The sequence below is a fragment of the Neomonachus schauinslandi genome, chromosome 10 (assembly GCF_002201575.2).
Source record: "Neomonachus schauinslandi chromosome 10, ASM220157v2, whole genome shotgun sequence".
In the NCBI taxonomy this organism is placed as follows: Eukaryota; Metazoa; Chordata; class Mammalia; order Carnivora; family Phocidae; genus Neomonachus; species Neomonachus schauinslandi.
In genome coordinates, this window is record NC_058412.1 from 115,139,991 (window position 1) to 115,158,765 (window position 18,775).

Sequence of the window (18,775 nt, forward strand, 5' to 3'; positions counted from 1 at the left end):
CGGAAACAATTCCTCCCTCCGTGGGCGCGCTCCGCCTCGCGTTTTGTGTGAGACGTAGAGTTGAGCGACCGAAGCCGCGAACGAGGTGAGGTGGGGGGGCACCGCGGCGCGGGGACCCGAACGCTAAGAGGGTGATGGAGTCGGGCTACGTGTTTATTTTCCTCTCTGGACTTCCCCGAACCCTTGGATCCGCTCCCCACCCCTCCTCCTCCGGCCCCCGCCCGACTCGGGCAGGCGGCTAGGCCCACACTCCCCTAACCTTCGAACCCCGCAGATGCCGGTGGCCGTGGGGCCCTACGGACAGTCTCAGCCGAGCTGCTTCGACCGCGTGAAGATGGGCTTTGTGATGGGCTGCGCAGTGGGCATGGCGGCCGGGGCGCTCTTCGGCACCTTTTCCTGTCTCAGGTGAGGGGCGCGGGCGGTGATCTCTGGGCGGGACTACCGGACCTTCCCGTCCCGCGCCACTTGGCCGGCAGCCTGGATAGAGTCTACTTCATTTCAATTCCCTCGCTGTCCTTTAACGAGCGAGAATGATTTCCTACTCACCTTGCCTCGGCGCTTGAGAATACGAGTTCTGACTCAAACTGAATGTCAGAAAATCTGACTCTACTCCTGTAACCTTAACCACGTTATAGTTTGGGTTTTCTTAAGAGTAGAAAGAGGTGGGCGCCTGGGTGGCTCAGTTGGTTAAGCAACTGCCTTCGGCTCAGGTCATGATCCTGGAGTCCCGGGATCGAGTCCCGCATCGGGCTCCCTGCTCAGCGAGGAGCCTGCTTCTCCCTCTGACCCTCCCCCCCTCTCGTGTACTCTCTCCCATTCTCGCTCTCGCAAATAAATAAATAAAATCTTTAAAAAAAAAAAAGTAGAAAGAGGTAACATCTACCTCATAGAGTTGTAAGGATCAAATCAGAGCAAACTTAGGACAGAATGTGGCATTATTAAGTGCTCAATAAATGGTTGTTGCTGCTGTCGCTGCTGTTATTTCCAGTTGCGCATAGTGAAACAAAGTTGAGCAATTTTACTGTACTGCAAACAAGGTATGGATACCGAGCAGATAAACTCTACACCTACATCTTAAATGTCATTTTCACATGTAGTAGAGATTATTATTCCCATTTTTCCACAGTGTCAGTTATCATTTACTGAGCACTTACCCAGTGTGAATCACTGTTCTAAATGCTGCATGTGTTCTCCTCCTGTGGTTATGATCCCAATTTTAGTTAGCACAACCTGTAAATTGCAGAGCTGGGGCATGAACACAGATCTGACTCCACAGTTACTCCTTTAACACCAGGAAACCATCAGACAAATTGGAGCCTATGGGTGTGTGTGTATGTATATATATCCTGGAGGTAAAAGCAAAACAAAAAAACTAGTTTCACTATATACTTTGCATCAGTTGCTCTCACAAACTGAAGGCAGGTCATAGGATATTCATCAGAATACCCCTAGAGACCTTGATGCATCTTTTTCTAGTCATTACCTGCCTCGGGTGGGAATAATGTCTTGCCCAACTTCAAGAGTGCTTGATTTACTTTGAAAACAAATTGGAAAAGGGCAGTTAATGCCGTTTCTTGTATTTTTATTCCCATTTATTCCCAGTTGGCTCCATACTCATTTCCTCCTCTCTTAGGATCGGAATGCGGGGTCGGGAGCTGATGGGCGGCATCGGGAAAACCATGATGCAGAGTGGCGGCACATTTGGCACATTCATGGCCATCGGGATGGGCATCCGATGCTGATAAGGGCAGTGGTTGCCCAGTACAGCTACTCCTTCCCATCAGTCCCAGCTCATGTACTATAATAAAACAAGTCTTTGAGTAGTCGGAGTGTGTTAAAGGCATTTTTTCTTCTGCCTATACCCAGCTTAGAGAAAAGTGCTGAGACGGGCCAATGAGTAGGTTTGGGGTCTGTTTCTCAAATCCTGTCTTTGTTAAATCCAAAGTTAGAAAAATTTTCCATGCTTGGAACTTTTTGTAGATTCTAATAAACTCTTGTTATTCAACCCCATAAGGTTGATGCTGTTCTTACCACTTTAAAGGTGAAGAACTAAGTCTAGATTTCCTCAAAGTTGCACTGCAAAAGGTAGTGTTAACCCAAGGCTCATTTCCAAAGGTATGTTCATTGTCCTTCAGATTTTGTGCAGACTTAAGAAGAAAAAGAACAAAACCATCCACCGGGAAACAAATTCAAACTGACACAATATAGCTTAATGGCATAAACCTCCCAATTTTCTAACCAGCCATCCATGAGGATGTCAGTTGTATAAAATGACCCACCCCCCATATACACACAATTCTGTTAATTGGGTTCCCAAGGTAGGTTCCTTGTAATAAGGACAAGTACCTCTCCCCTACTCTGGCCACACAGCCCTTGACAGATTGTGCTATAAACTGCATTGCCCCTCAAGGAAAATGGTAATGTTACGATGGACATAAACTACACTGGCATATATGGGGGGTAATGAGGACACTACCAGAATAGCTACAACAGCTAGATTTCCCAGAGTGGGATGTTCTCTCAGGATGGATTACCTGTAAGATTCACTGAGAATTCATTTGAATTATTTTCTGCCACACTATTCAAATTACTTGTACTACATTTGCTTTAATACCATTTACAACCCAAATTTCATTGTGGCAGTGGGGAAATTTTTACTTTTCTTTTGCCACCTCTTTTTAACATCCACCTTTGCTGACCCAGCTCCCTGGAAAATGACAGAACAAAGCAGATAGGACACTTATCAAGAATAAAAAATTTAGTGGCGCCTGGGTGGCTCATTCGTTGAGCGTTGCGCCTTTGGCTCAGGTCATGATCCCAGGGTTCTGGGATGGAGCCCCGCATTAGGCTCCCTGCTCCGCAGGAAGCCTGCTTCTCCCTCACCCACTGCCCCTCCTGCTGTGTTCCTGCTGTCGCTGTGTCTCTGTCAAATAAAAATCCTTTAAATAAATAAATTTAATTACGAAGATACTAGGAGATATTCTGGAAAGAAAAAATGCTGACATTAAGTCTGCCCCAAAGAACACTGCTGCCTATTGCTGAAAAATAAACTCAAATCTTGAAAATTTTTTTTAGGTTCAGTAACTGAAGTAATTAAGGAATTTTAACTATCCATCAAAAGGGTTGGCATAAAAAATCATGCCTCCAAATTCAACTGATTAAATATTCTGACATATGAATAAACCTATAAAATTTGTGCCTTAACACTAAGAAATAGTAGAGTAGAAAGAAAGAGGTGAGGAAGTCAATACTGGAAGTTAACCATTCCAGTAGGAGCAACAGTGCCTACTCAAAGGTTCAAGGTAGATACAAAAACTTAAAGCAGAGTTCAGAATATAAATGACTCATTGCCCAAATGCAATTAAAGCTCAAATTTCTTAATAAAGTAACAAAATGCGGCTAAATCAATTTGGGAAATCAGTTAAATGCTTCAACTTAAACCATTTTTCTGGTATTTAAGTAGTTAAACATTTTTCAGAGATGCCATAAAAAAAAAAAAAAAAAAAAAACAAACCCAGGTTTGGGCGCCTGGGTGGCTCAGTTGGTTAAGCGACTGCCTTCGGCTCAGGTCATGATCCTGGAGTCCCTGGATTGAGTCCCACATCGGGCTCCCTGCTCGGCGGGGAGCCTGCTTCTCCCTCTGACCCTCCCCCCTCTCATGTGCTCTCGCTCTCAAATATAAATAAAAAAAACCCAGGTTTAAGGCCTACGTGGATTTGTTTGGTTTTGTTAGAAAATCCCTAAAATTTTGATACATTACCCTAGTAAGTACAGTGCTAAGATATAGTGAAATGGAGGAATATAGAGAGACAACTTGAGAGCAACAGTCTTCCCAGACTCTGCACACTAAGAATTTTCCCCAAGAAGCAAGTCTTGAATACTACTAAAAGTCAAAGAAACTAATATTCTACTTTCGAGTTTCTATGACTTTAAAACACTTCAAAAATAAAGATTTCTTGTGGCCTTTTTAAGAGAATTTTATTTGAGTGGTTCTTACAAAGGTTGTTGCAATATGAAAGTCATTTGTTTGATAGAAATATCAAGCTGTCTTGTCAAACACACTGAAGTAACCCAAAAATATATTTCAGAGCTCACAGAGCTTAAAAAGAGCAAAGATTATATGCAACCAGACAAAACCTATTTCTGCATTTCCTATTTCTTGCTCAGACTGCTTTGCTTACCAGACTGTCACTAAACATCTTGAGGAAATGCAGGGATCATTTTGTTTGGAATCTTAGACACACCAGAACACATAATATTTACAAAGAAACTTTTACAGATACATTAATTGAAAAGATACCATCCAGAAATGTAATCTTGAAAACTCCTTTTCTTGCCAATTGATCACGATGCAAGATGAGATGTTAATCAAACAGCCCTTTAGCTGTCTTGAATTTCCATACACTAAATGTGTACTCCAGAATCTGCTAAACCATTAGCCAAGTATCAACATTAGTTAAACGTGAAATGTAACTGCTGTGTAAAAAGTTAGGCTTCTGAAACATTAAAAACGTAATTACATCCCTGTCTGCCTTTTTACATTAAGCACATTTGTTCCCCCCTAGAGCTATTCCTATAGATCCTTAATGTAAATTTCTACATGTACATTTAGAAGGCAGAACAAGAGAACAGCTTTGTATACAGTGGGATTTGCTAGTTAGGGATAATGAGCACACTGCATTCCTGTTAACAGTTTTATTTTTTCAAGGTAACAGGAATTGTATACAAATGACAGTAGACCCTTGCCTCTTTATTTTTATCTAAATAAAAGATAACTCAAGATGAATTCTCAAGAAAGAAAAAAAGCTATGTACATAAGGGACTATATCTTCCTTCATCGTCTACTTGGAACCAGTAGTTGTGTTGCTGTCATAGAATCAGGGAAGAGGTTGTGGTAAGTTGGAAGAGGTACATATGCTGCTGTTATCATTTTACCTGTTGAAAGAAACAGAATCGAGGGTTTAGCATTTTCACTTAAATTACATCTTTCATTATAATCACTCAGAAAAACAGATCAAACTCACCAGCAAACCACCTGCCATGCAATGCATTGACAGCAGCAATGGCTGCAGCAATTGATGGGCACTTCACATACACGTTGCCCTGAAATACAACGACAAAAAGATAAGGGTGGTATATGATTTTTACAAATTGCCTGTTAAAAAACCCTCAGAGCTCTATAACCAAATACTTGTTTATTAGCTAACATGTACACCTAGAATTTTATTGAAATCATTTTATCCTCCCCAAACTTGTATTTTTTTTTTCTATGACTTGAAAGCAGATGAAGAATGAATCAAGATGCCAGATTTCATGCCAAACTTTCAACACTACCCAGCAACACTGCTACACAATGGCTTGGTCCAATCTTCACTTATTAGAGGACTGTCCTTACGTTGGAGGATATATAGTCAGTCACGATGTTAAAATTTCTTTCAGAATTAAAAAACAAAATAACTTCCTGGGATGGGACAGTGGTAATCTGCCCCAAGTATGTGTGAAGGCTGTCATAAAAGAGGAACAACATCCTATCTTTATTAGTATCACAATACCTGAAGTGAGGTACATAAAGGGCAGATTAAACTTTTCTGGCTTTAGGGAAAAAAATAAAATACCTGAGCTGAATTTTTGTCAACATAAATATGAATAACTCCTCCATGTTTATTACATTCTTCAATCACATCATCCTTAATCTCTGTATCCCATCCAACTTCTTCTTCTCTGTACAAATAAATATTAAGGTCTATTAGATACCATTCAAACTTACATAATGTTACATACTCATCTGTATAAAAATATTTTAAATATGAATTCACTTAATTTAAAACTTATTGATAAGAATGTAGTGCACTGGAGAAAATCAAAAACAAGATATAACGCACTGTTTCGAACAATGCTTATGAATTTCTTTTTTTAAAAGACTATTTGAGAGAAAGAGCTGGCATGGGTGTGTGTGCACGTGAGCAGGGGGAGGGGCAGAGGGAGAGGGAGACAGACTCCCCACTGATTGTGGAGTTCATCACGCCAGGCTTGATCTCAGGAACCTGAGATCATAATCTGAGCCAAAGTCAGACAATTATCAACTGAGCTACCCAGGCATCCCAGCTTATGAATTTCTTAACTCTAAATTAACATTTAAAGTACTTACTGACATATATCAAATGATTCGTATACCAACAGTTTATCATTTCCCAGATAAAGCTAAAATAAAGAATCTGGTATTCTCTGGACACCTGGGTGGCTCAGTAGGTTAAGCATCTGCCTTCAGCTCAGGTCATGATCCCAGGGTCCTGGGATGGAGTCTCACATCAGGCTCCTTGCTCATTGAGCCTGCTTCTCCCTCTGTCTGCCGCTCCCCCTGCTTGTGCTCGCTCTGACAAAATAAAATCTTAAAAAAAATTTTTTTTTTTTTTTTGATGTTACCAAAAGAACACAAGAATCCAAGGCTCTCTTTCTATGGTAAACCATGAACGAATATAAACAATGCAAACAGCATGTAACACATTATTACATAAAACATGTTATATATATATATAATATAATGATTCATTTATCCAATCAACTGAACAGGTATCTACATTTACCTTGGAATGTATTATAACAAAACAGAAGAGTTTGGACTGATAAATAAATGGCATTCTAATCATTGTGCCTAGGCATGAGGAAAGAGAAATTCCTAATTCCTGGCCTGCATTAATCTAAGAATATTTAAAAAGATCCTCTTCTCCTATAAAAGATTAAAATAGTTATTAAAATTTCAAAGCCAAGAACTGGTAGCAGAGTAAACTGACAATAGAAATAAACACAAATACACATACGAACAAACAAAACAAGCAGAAACAGACCCATAAACAGAGAACAAAATGGTGAATGCCAGAGGAGAGGAGGGTCTGAGTAAAATGGGTGAAGGGGAGTGGGAAGTACAGGCTTTCAGTTAAGGAAATAGTATGTCAACAACAATGAAAAGTACAAGATAGGGAATATAGTCAATGTACTGTAACAGCCTTATATGGTGACAGATGGTAAGCTACACCTATAGTGAGCATATAGCATAAGGTGTGGAGTTGAAGAAGAAATGTTATGAGCCTGAAACTAATGGAACACAAAGTATGTGAACTACAAGTGATAAACACTGATAACAAAACTTCTGAGAAAACTACTAATTGGTAAACAAAATCTGCGTACCTTTTACTTCATTTCCAATCTTACAAACATACCCAAATGATTTAGCAATAAAAAAGTTATTGAAATACCCTAAAAGGATGAAAACTGTTGTTTACTATTTGAACTGTAAAATATATTGAAGTATCCAAAATGTTAACTTAAAAATGCTGAATATTAATACTTTCACAGTATAGTTAACCACTGAACAACATGGGTTTCAACTGCACAAGTCCACCTATGCAGTACAGCACTATAAATGTAGTTGCTTGATTTTCTTTTCTCTAACTTTATTGTAAGAATGCACTACAGAAGACATGTAACATACAAGATACATGTTTATCAACTATTTATGTTATTGTAACTCTTTAAGTCAACAGTAGGCCATTAGCAGTTAAGTTTTAGGGGGAGTCAAAATTTACACACGGATTTTCGACTATGCAGGCAGGAGTCTGCACTGGTAATCCCCGCATTGTTCAAGTGTCACTGGTATACCCTTACTTACGTTTGAGGGTTAAACATGTTAGAAAGTTGGAAACACTGTGTTGCAAGAGGCTGAACAGAGGCAGCTGCAGCTAAAGCTGAAGCTAAAAAAAAAAAAAAAAGAGAGAGAGAGAAGTTAGTTTCATGGAAAATGCATCAGAATAGCCCTGATGAATAAAACAAAAAAAACCCCACTAAATTGCAACTGTGAAACTAAGATAGTCACCTTCCCTAATTTACCTTACTTATTAATAGTGTGATGGGAGTGTGTAACAATACCTGATTTGAGTTGCCAGGAAACTGAAGCAACCTAACATTTGAAATAGCCAATCTTCACTGAGTTGGAAATTTTATTTTTAGAAGGGAAATTAAACTTTACGTGTGATCAAAATTCATTCAATTAAACAAGTATCAGTACAAATCAATCCAGAAAGGCAAAGAATAAAACAGAAGACTGATTTTGTAGAACTGCTTAACCCCAAGAAACGGGATGATGAAAATACAATCTTTTCTTAGGTTTCTGCCCATGAATATAGTTACATATTTTCTTTTAAATAAACATTATAGAAGGATTAACAAAGAAGATGCAGAAAACCATCCAACCATTTACAATTTAATATCCCAGCAATATAAACCCTATTTCAAAATCAAATGAGTATTTTTTAAATGACTAGGTCTGTCATAGCACAACACTAAAAATAGCACATATCGATAATATTATAATACTCACTATTAAAAATAAAAAACTACTAGACACTAATATCCAGAAGGAACATTTTAAAGCCATACTGGTTTTAGGTTTGAAGTGAGAGCACTGTCCAAGACAGCTGCCCCATTGCTTTTATATGTGATTCACAAAACATTACCAGTAGCTGTTACAGAACTCACCGTAATCATTTTATTTGACCAAATTTCATTCCAATATATAACAACAAACAAAGCTAAGGATAAAACAGCGCATTAGAAATTATGGTAATTAAAATTACATCACCTGAGGAAGTATCAGAAATTATTTCACTGAATAAAAATTAGGGCCATGCATGAAATACATCATAAAAAATTATTTATTATAATTACAGGTGTTTTGCCCCTTTATTTATTACTTCAATAGTATTTTCTTTCATGAAGCTCTGTATTAAAATATAAATGCTAAAAAAGCAAACATGTCATATTCCATTCAGAAAAGGTAAAGATGTATGATGCTTATGTTACAATGAATATGAAAATGAGGCCCACTGTGTACTTTATCATAAACAAATGGAAGTATTCTTGAAAATAAACACTAGGTCATTACAAAACAACTGAGGAGTACTTTATTTTTTCCATTTTCTTAAATGAATTAGGAATACTGAAAAAAAATTTTTAAATATCTGATAGGAACATTCCAGCTCAACCTAGATGAATGCAGAACACAATGAATTCAGCATAGAAATATAGCTAACAGAAAATTCCACTAGTTACACTTTTTAAAATCTGCTGCGAAAAAAACGATTGAGTGTAACTGTCTCACTTGCTGGAAAAAATTAAAATACGCATTTAATTCCTATCAAGGAACATGGTAGACCTTTTCATATAGAATCATTCTCCTAAACAACTTTTAATTAAAACCTATGAAAGATGGATACTGAATTAGCTCAAGAGCAAAATGCTCTAAACAAATAGCAGAGATTTGGTAATCAAAAGTAAGGAAAAAAAAGCCTACTTTAGAAATAATTATTTCAATCTTTGAAATATGCATGCAATTTAGTTCTGGGTAATTGTCTCACTACTTGGTACTATTAATACATATCACTGAAGTTAGAGTCCTTAACCTTACGTTAAGTCAGACTTCTGAAAGATTTGTGTACTAGAACAAATTCCATTTTCTGACTTCTATACAAAACTAACAATCAGAACACAAAAATAAGCATACAAGACTAAAAATAATTCTAAGCAAACTAAAGCAAAAAATGCACATGCACATTTTAATTTTAATCCATAGTCATAATGATTTGGATTAAGCCAAATGAAATATACATTAATAGATGGCTTACTGTATATATACCATACTATGTCATTCTTCAAAAACAATCCAAAATACAAAACGTAACAAGTGATATAATAAACACTATGTCTTGCTACATTGACATGTATTTCAAAGACAAATAAAAAGCTCAACTCACCTTCAGTCTGTTGAGAAAGTCTTGTTTGCAAATCTATAACAAAAGAGAATTCTACAGCTCAGTGCAGGAACAATGAAGAGCCTCAACTAACAGGGTAAATGTCAGGAAAGCATTAATAAAAGAGGACTACATAGCAGGGTTTATCAAAATAAACTTATAGTAAAACCTGGCAGCCAAACCTCCTTCCCCATTCCTCATTGACAAGGCTTTGGGGCCTTTTTCTTTCCTCCTATCCTAGGAAACTTACGTATGCCTCTGTCTCCCTACTCCTAGTACTCTTCCACATCTATGTATTCCACTATACTACCCTTCACATGGGAATAATGGGAAATGGGGAAAGGGAAGCACACCGGTCAGAAAATCCATGAAAACCCTGATCTTGAGAATTCAATTCCAAGTACTTGGGATATTCAAGTCTGGCCGAGAAGATGACAGTTTAATTAGGTCTGGTTTCCTGGCATAGTATGGAAATTTAATGAAGCAGGAATAAACTTTAACCAACTTTACTATAATCTATGAAAAACAAGAAGAATCTAATCATCTAGTCACTATTAAAAACAGAATGGGGATTTTTACCAATATATTTCCCCGTGTAATCATTAAATTCTCCACTGGAAGGCAAGTTAACAGAAAGCTGCTTGGCACTCAAAACAGCAACAAGTGTAAATAAACAAAATGTCATTGTGCTATCTTGAAGCTTAAAATTATAAAACTACACACAATATAAAAATTGTTTAGATCCAGTAACCTAATTTTCATTAACATGTGATTCAATTGCAACACTTTATCATCTGGGTGTCTTGCTGAGTACAGAAAAAAATTAAAAATGGGCAAAAATGGCACCTGGCTTGCTCAGTCAGTGGACAGTGCAACTTGATCTCAGGGTTCTGAGTTCAATCCCCTCAATGGATGTAGAGATTACTTAAAAATAAAATCTCAAAGGGGGGGCTGGCAAAAAGGAAAAGGGATCAGTACCCCCAGTTACCCTGGGATAAAAAATACCTGGTTCCTAGGTGCTCAAAACTGGTATATGAGGGAGATGAAGAAATGTAACTGGTATATTCTGAAGGAACATGAAGATAGGACCATAGAAACACTGTCAAACTTTAAATTATAAGCCAATTTATCTTTTCTTTCCATACAATAGGAAAAAAGGTACAGATATAAAAAACCTATCCTATGGCATGCCTGGCTGCCTCAGTCAGAAGAGCGCAGGACTTTTGATCTCAGGGTTTTGAGTTCAAGCCCCACATTGGATGTAGAGTTTAATAAATGAAAACTTAAAAAAAAATCCACGCTATTTTAAGGGTATGTAAGTAACTATCAAGATTTCAAAAATGACTTTATAGGTCATTTGGGACAAGTTAGGAAACAAAGCATAGGTTTCATAAAGATAAGGAATCTACCTTAGAAACATCTTGTTAAATTTCTAAAATAAAGTACATAGAGTGATGACTCACCCTTGGTTTTAAAAAACAGCTTTAAAGAACTTAGGAGAAAGGGCTTTGGACACATTAACACTCAGCAATTTACAGCATTTCAACAAAAAGTAAGGTTTCAATGATGACTATCTGGAGAAAAATAACGAGTTAATGTAAAGATTTACCTAAAAACTGAGTGATTATTAATTCTGTAGCAATAGCAATCTATAGGAAGTGTAAGAAGACAGAATCAAACCTTATATAATCATCTCAATAAACACTAGTAAGGGTGAATATAAAAAAATACAGATAACTGGCTATTTAACCAATCCACATTCACCTTTATAGAATTCTAGTTGATCACAGTCAGCCCACCTTAACTATAAACTTGCACAGTAAGTGTGCCCAAGTTGTAGCCATACATCATGCATCGATTAGTAATGGCTAAGAAAATAAGGTCTAATTTTCAAAAATCTTCAATTAGGTGAAGATATGGTTTATGAAGAACATTGTGAATCAACATATTTGACACCGCACCCAGGATATAACATTTTAGAAACGAATCCTATGTTACTACACCAAATCCCTGAAGACAGCGGACAAATATTCACTAGCCTCTAGTAAATACCTAGAATATGATAAACAAGCATTTTCTAAATTATTAAAAGAATGATCTGAACAATGGGAAGTAATAGGACGATTCAGTTTTCAGATTTAAATAGCAAGTTTATTTATTTATTTATTTATTTTTAAAGATTTTATTTATTTGACAGGGAGACACACAGCGAGAGAGGGAACACAAGCAGGGGGAGAGGGAGAAGCAGGCTACCCGCGGAGCAGGGAGTCCGATGCGGGGCTCGATCCCAGGACCCTCGGACCACGACCCGAGCCGAAGGCAGACGCTCAACGACTGAGCCACCCAGGCGCCCCTTAAATAGCAAGTTTAAAACCATAGACTGAGTTACATTTCTGGAAGGGATGGGTTCCTTAAATGTCTTTGATTATATCAAGTGGCATTCTTTGGCTATTTGGTCACTCAAGAAATTAAATGTCTAATACTTGTTTATAAAGTCAAAACAATTTAGTGATACTTGGGGGAGTTACCCAGTGACAAAAAAATGCAGAAATCCATTAATGGTTATGATTTTTTCCCCACAAGGATAAACTAGCATGGTTTTATCAGAAAAATTTTTAAGATTTGAGAGAGAGAAAGAAACAGCATGAGTGGGAGGGGCAGAGGGAGAGGTGGAGAGAATCTCAAGCTGACTCCATGCCCAGTGTGGAGCCCGGCTACGAGGTGGGGCTGGATCTCACAACCCTGGTATCATGACCTAAGCTGAAATCAAGAAACCGATGCTTAACCTGCTGAGCCACCCAGGCGCCCCAGTTTTGTCAGAAGTTTTATAAATACCTATCAGATTTCAAAATAAATAATATAATCTGACAGGTGAAACACAAAAACACAAAAGGCAGATTTTCTAAACTTACTCACAAACTTGTAGACATCCACTAAAAAGAAAACACTGAAAAGGCCCTTCTCTCTTAATAACAAAATATAAAAGCAAAAATGATCCTCTCCTTTAATTAATGAGCTTTTGATTTAAATGGAAATCATGAATCAACCACATGGACCTTTATTGTATATTCAGATGCAGTACTGTGATCTTAGATTTTGTCAAGAGTCTCACTTTATTTATTTTTAAAGATTTTATTCATTTGACAGAGAGACACAGTGAGAGAGGGAACACAAGCAGGGGGAGTGGGAAAGGGAGAAGCAGGCTTCCCACAAAGCAGGGAGCCCGATGCGGGGCTCGATCCCAGGATCCTGGGATCATGACCTGAGCCGAACGTAGTCGCCTAATGACTGAGCCACCCAGGCGCCCCTCACTTTTATTATTATTATGTTAATCACCATACATTACATTGTTAGTTTTTGATGTAGTGTTCCATGATTGTTTGTGTATAACACCCAGGGCTCCATGCAGAACGTGCCCTCTTTACAGATAAAATTCATTAATACAAAGTGCCATACTTTCTTGGGATATATATTTCCTGTCTTCCAAGGTCCAAAATACAAATGGCTCTTCTTAGGTCTTCTAAAAGCAAGGTCTTCAACATTTCAAAATTAAATGCTACCCTAGCTCATAGATTGAGTTAGCATCAAGGTTTATAAAAGCAAACTTGAGGTACTTAAGCCATAATGAAAACCATGTTTCATAAACTAAACCCCTCGTTGTTACACAACCGTCATAAACCATCACTTCTCTATTTTCCTACCCTGTTCAGAAGCTCCCATTCCCCTAAGTGAAAATCTCAAAATACCATGTAGAAGAAAGCAGTTTTCTTTGCACTCTTGATACTGTAATTATTTTATATAAAGCTTGATTTAAAGGCCCCTGATAATTTTCTCAACTCAAACATTACAAAGAAACATTTTTTGAAACAATGGTGTTTAAAAAAGTCATATATTTAAAAAGGTCTAACAGGCAATTCAAACTAAAAAATAGTATGTAGTATTCAAAAAAAAATGCCCTGATAGCCTACTATTATTAGTGAATACTTCCAGTCTGTATCTCCATTTCCTTTAAATTTACAGGCTAAAAAGTACTTATGAATTGAATTCTCAGTAAGTCCTTTTAAATGCAAAAATTTGGCAAATTTTCGAATTAGGTGAAAAAACAATGATTTCAAATTAGAAGAGATTCAATTCCTACCTGCCACAGCACCAAATGCCAAAGAGCCACTCATTTGTAGAGCCTGCTGTGCTGCTGGTGGAATCTGCAAACCTGTACCTGTGTGAAAGAAATAGATCTCATAGTCCTTACCATGGTAAGGGCAAAAAAACCCCCCAAATTTCCGGGTTACTACTACTACCAAAGTCACTTCACCGGAAGTATTTACAAGCAGGACACGGTATAATACTGGAAAGTAAGTTTATTAAGTATGAGAATATAATTATTATAAGAAAGCAAAAGGAATCCTATAATGTATGCTGTGGCATTCAAGAAGCACCACCATAAAGTAGATTCCATTAGAACCTTAAGTAACCTCATCTATGAAATTGCATATACCACCCAAGGTAAAGGTCAACTCCAAAATAAGAAAAAAATATTTTTTCATTTATTAGTCTGTGAGGGTTAGCTTTCCATTACCATATCCACAATTAATCATTCACAACACATGGAAAAACTTACCTTCTGCAAGTCTTGCCATTAACTGGAGACGACCGGTTGTTCCCAAGTCAATTCCAGTCCTTTCCAGTTCATCACTGTCCAAAAATGAGCTAGCACTGGAAGCATCAGTACGTTCAGTAACATGACCAACTTTCATTGGTCTTCCTGCTAACTCAAATCCATTAAGTTGTTCCAAAGCCTTCTTGGCACATTCTGAATCGGAAAACTATAATTGAGAGAGGGGTGATAAAAAGTCCAGTATGTTAGTTCACATATATACCTAAGGTAAAGAAATGGTTACTTATTAAGTCTAGTCTATTCAATAATTACACAACTGGGTGGATAATAAGTGAAAATTTCTAGCTTTAAGTAATATAACCTGTATGATCAGACCACAAGCTCATTCAAATCAGCTTTGCTGATGTGATGGTTTGAACAGCAAGATATTACCAAACAATGACATCTATCTTTGGAAATACAAAATCTTAGTAACAGAATATGTAAAGTACTTTTTCTAACATCAAAACACTTTTTCTTTTAAGATTTTATTTATTTGAGAGAAAGGAAGAGAGAGCGCGAGCGCACAAGAAGGGGGAGGGTTAGAGGGAGAAGCAGACTCCCTGCTAAGCAGAGAGCCCTATGCAGGACTCCAGGATCACGACGTAAGTGCAAGGCAGTCTCCCAACCAACTGAGACATCCAGGCGCCCAACAACAAAACACTTTCTAATGTGCTGGAATAAACTAAAATAGTGCTTTGTTTCCCTTTCATAAAAAAAGAATTATTTAGAAAAATTAAAAGTTCAGCTATTATTTTTAATACAAAATTCTGGGTCATTTTATTGCCAGTAAAATCATAAAAATTGTTTTTTTTCTTTAAATTGTGAAAATTCTTAATTCCCAGGATGCAAACACAAACTTAGTTGCACACTCTGATTTTCATTTAATGGGGAAAAAAAAAATACTCCCAGGAATCCCATTGCTTATCTTTCATCAGTATGATTCAAAACATTTTCTCTTATTCAAAGAGGAAAAATTACGGATACTTACAAAACATTTACCAACACACAGCACCATATAAATTTAAATAATCTAGCTTTGTACACAGATCACTAAATCATAGCCAATAATTCACAGTTAATATTAAAAATGTTTTTAATAGGGGCGCCTGGGTGGCTCAGTTGGTTAAGCGACTGCCTTCGGCTCAGGTCATGATCTTGGAGTCCTGGGATCGAGTCCCGCATCGGGCTCCCTGCTCGGCAGGGAGTCTGCTTCTCCCTCTGACCCTCCTCCCTCTCATGGTCTCCGTCTCTCATTCTCTCTCTAATAAATAAATAAAATCTTTAAAAAAAAAAAAAAATGTTTTTAATAGGGGCACCTGGGTGGCTCAGTTGGTCAAGTGTCACCTGCCTTTGGCTCAGGTCATGATCCCAGGGTCCTGGGATCGAGCCCCACCCAGCAAGGAGCCTGCTTCTCTCTCTACCCCTCCCTCTGCCCCTTCCCCTGCTTGTTCTCTCTCAAATAAAATCTTTAAAAAAATGTTTCTATTAAAATGCTTTGGGGGGCGCCTGGGTGGCTCAGTTCGTTGGGCAGCTGCCTTCGGCTCGGGTCATGATCCCAGAGTCCCGGGATCGAGTCCCGCATCAGGCTCCCTGCTCGGTGGGGAGTCTGCTTCTCCCTCTGACCCTACCCCCTCTTGTGCTCTCTTTCACACTCTCTCTCAAATAAAATAAAATCTTAAAAAAAATAAAATGCTTTGCAAAGTATTCCTTTATTCTTTTTTTAAGATTTTATTTATTTATTTGACAGAGACAGAGAGCGAAAGCAGGAACACAAGCAGGGGGAGTGGGAGAGGGAGAAGCAGGCTTCCCGCTGAGCAGGGAGCCCAATGCGGGACTCGATCCCAGGACTTTGGGATCATGACCTGAGCCGAAGGCAGCCACTTAACGACTGAGCCACCCAGGCGCCCAGTATTCCTTTATTCTTTACCTAACATTTAATAAGGTTTCTAGTAAAACTGCCTATTGACTAAATATTTAAGCACCAAACCTATTACGTAAAAAACTACTTTAGGTCACACATGGTAAAATACTCAATTTAATACAAGTTATGTGTAAAATCCCTTGACCACACCATTTTGAGGAAAAAAGAAAAGAACCACACACGTTATTAGGAACGAAATGTTATTGGGGCACGTGGGTGGCTCAGTGGGTTAAGCATCCGCCTTTGGCTCAGGTCATGATCCCGCAGTCTTGGGACTGAGCCCCAAGTTGGGCTTCCTGTTCAGTGGGGGAGTTGGCTTCCCCCTCCCTCTTCCCCCTGTTCCCTCTCTCTCTCACTCACTCTCTCTCAGAATTTTTTTTTAAGTTATTAACAGTTTTATAAACTTTTCTCCTTTCACCAGTATATAAAGGTGAAAATCCCAATGACCAATAAAACTTTACCACTAAAAAACATATATGTGTGTGTGTGTGTGTGTGTATATATATGTTTTTGTTTTTGTTTTTGTTTTTTAAAAGAAAGGAGAGGGGGAGAGAGAAAATCTCAAGCGGACTCCATGCCCAGTGTGGAGCCCAACACAGAGCTGGATCTCACGATCCTGAGATCATGACCTGAGCCGAGATCAAGAGTCAGATGCCTAACCTAGTGAAACGCTCAGGTGCCAAATTTGGATATAATACAATTATATAACTTCTTGATTACAACTGGTACCTATCTGTAAATCTTTTTTTTTCTATGGCAGCAGCAATGGTTAACAATCTGCATTTTATACTAGAAATAGCAGTTTTCAGAACCTTCCAAAGTTCTAACACCAAACATTCGAAAAACTGCTATTATGTAATTGAATTGCATTGGGAAATAAAAACATAAGAGGGTTTACTTTTAAAGGGGCACCTCCATTCACAGTTATTCCAGCTGCCACCTAACACTCTCATCAGGGAATGGGCTGCGAAGGTTAGCCACAGACTTTTTAGATTTCATTTACTTATTTAGAAAGAGCACACATGTGCGAGCATGGGGAGGAGCAGCAGGAGAGGAAGAGAGAATCTCAAGCAGACTCCATACCCAGTGCAGATCCCAATGCAGCACTAGGGATCAGGACCCTAAGATCAGCACCTGAGCTGAAATCAAGAGCCAGATGCTTAACCAACTGGGCCACCCTGGACCTCCCCCCCAAAACACTTACTTGATAAACTAATTCTGATTGTGATTGTGAGAGGCATACATATAATAGTAATTTTAAGTAAAACAGAATTGATATCAAGACACTCATTCAACTGACAAAAACATCATAAAAGTATTACAGACCAAAGAACTCATAATGGGTTCATAAATTTCAATTACATGGTGACTTAGCTACGCAAAATGACTATATACAGGATAATAGAAAACTGGCTAACGGCAACATTTGGTAAACATGGCTACTAAAGGGAAACCAATTTAAACCATTCAAAAATATTAACCATGAACCCTTCCCCACTATCAATAACTAATCAAGTTTTACTATGGTACTTTGATCTAAAACCTTAAAGTCAATCAATCAAACCTTTAAGTCACAATGTTAATAATGGTAATGCTTACCGTAATAAATCCATATCCCTTAGATCGACCTGTTTCACTATCCATCATGAGTTGAATACTTTCAATCTAAAAATAAGAACAATTATGTAAGTGCAAAGGAAGAAGCAAAAGCATATTATTCCTTGAAACATGATTTTTTAAAGTCTTTCCCCCTAAAAACAAAAACCATCACAACCCCTCACTTCCAAAAGAACTTCTGAAAGCCTAGATACTTCCGAAACAAGAAGTTTGCACTGTGGAGCAGGAAAAAAAAAAGTACAATCTTAGTCTTTTGCCTCAAAAACCAACCACTAGGGCGCCTGGGTGGCTCAGTTGGTTAAGCGACTGCCTTCGGCTCAGGTCATGGTCCTGGAGTCCCGGGATCGAGTCCCGCATCGGGCTCCCTGCTCGGCAGGGAGTCTGCTTCTCCCTCTGACCCTCCTCCCTCTCATACTCTCTGTCTCTCATTCTCTCTCTTGCAAAAAAAAAAAAAAAAAAACAAAACAACCACTAAAAACCAGAGGTCCCTTGTAAACTACAATCAGGTGTTAGAAATAAAATTAACATTTTCTTTCCTTCCCATTATGTCAGAAACACCCAACATTAATTCTCAATAATACCCGACATGATAAATTGTCCAAGATGTTGGAATAACTAAAATAAGAGCACCTGGCTGGCTCAGTCAGTAGAGCATGTGACTCTTGGTCTCAGGGTTTTGAGTTCAAGCCGCACAGCGGATGTAGAGGTTACTTAAAAATAAAAATCTTGGGGGCGCCTGGGTGGCTCAGTTGGTTAAGCGACTGCCTTCGGCTCAGG

The 18,775-nt window shown here is 38.2% G+C and overlaps 2 protein-coding genes across 6 annotated transcripts in view; one reads left to right on the top strand and one right to left on the bottom strand.

Moving 5' to 3' along the window:
• Positions 1-6: 6 nt before the first annotated feature.
• Positions 7-1,823, top strand: ROMO1 (reactive oxygen species modulator 1). Its single transcript, XM_021689079.1, has 3 exons — positions 7-85; positions 275-405; positions 1,634-1,823. The coding sequence occupies exons 2-3, from the start codon at positions 275-277 to the stop codon at positions 1,740-1,742; spliced, it is 240 nt and encodes a 79-aa protein (XP_021544754.1). The 5' UTR covers positions 7-85; the 3' UTR covers positions 1,743-1,823.
• A 2,137-nt stretch (positions 1,824-3,960) lies between these two features.
• RBM39 (RNA binding motif protein 39) overlaps positions 3,961-18,775 on the bottom strand; it is a 31,795-nt gene continuing 16,980 nt past the window's right edge. For 3 of the 5 annotated variants that reach the window (XM_044918898.1, XM_021688996.2, XM_021688993.1), the window contains 8 exons: positions 17,981-18,046; positions 14,422-14,626; positions 13,942-14,019; positions 9,807-9,857; positions 7,667-7,748; positions 5,616-5,721; positions 5,025-5,103; positions 3,961-4,935 (listed from right to left, as the gene is read on the bottom strand). In XM_044918898.1, the coding sequence (XP_044774833.1) occupies positions 4,835-4,935; positions 5,025-5,103; positions 5,616-5,721; positions 7,667-7,748; positions 9,807-9,857; positions 13,942-14,019; positions 14,422-14,626; positions 17,981-18,046 (768 nt within the window). In that variant the 3' untranslated portion in view covers positions 3,961-4,834. The remainder of the gene's footprint in view (positions 4,936-5,024; positions 5,104-5,615; positions 5,722-7,666; positions 7,749-9,806; positions 9,858-13,941; positions 14,020-14,421; positions 14,627-17,980; positions 18,047-18,775) is intronic. The other 2 variants (XM_021688997.1, XM_021688994.1) reach the window with 1 other exon arrangement.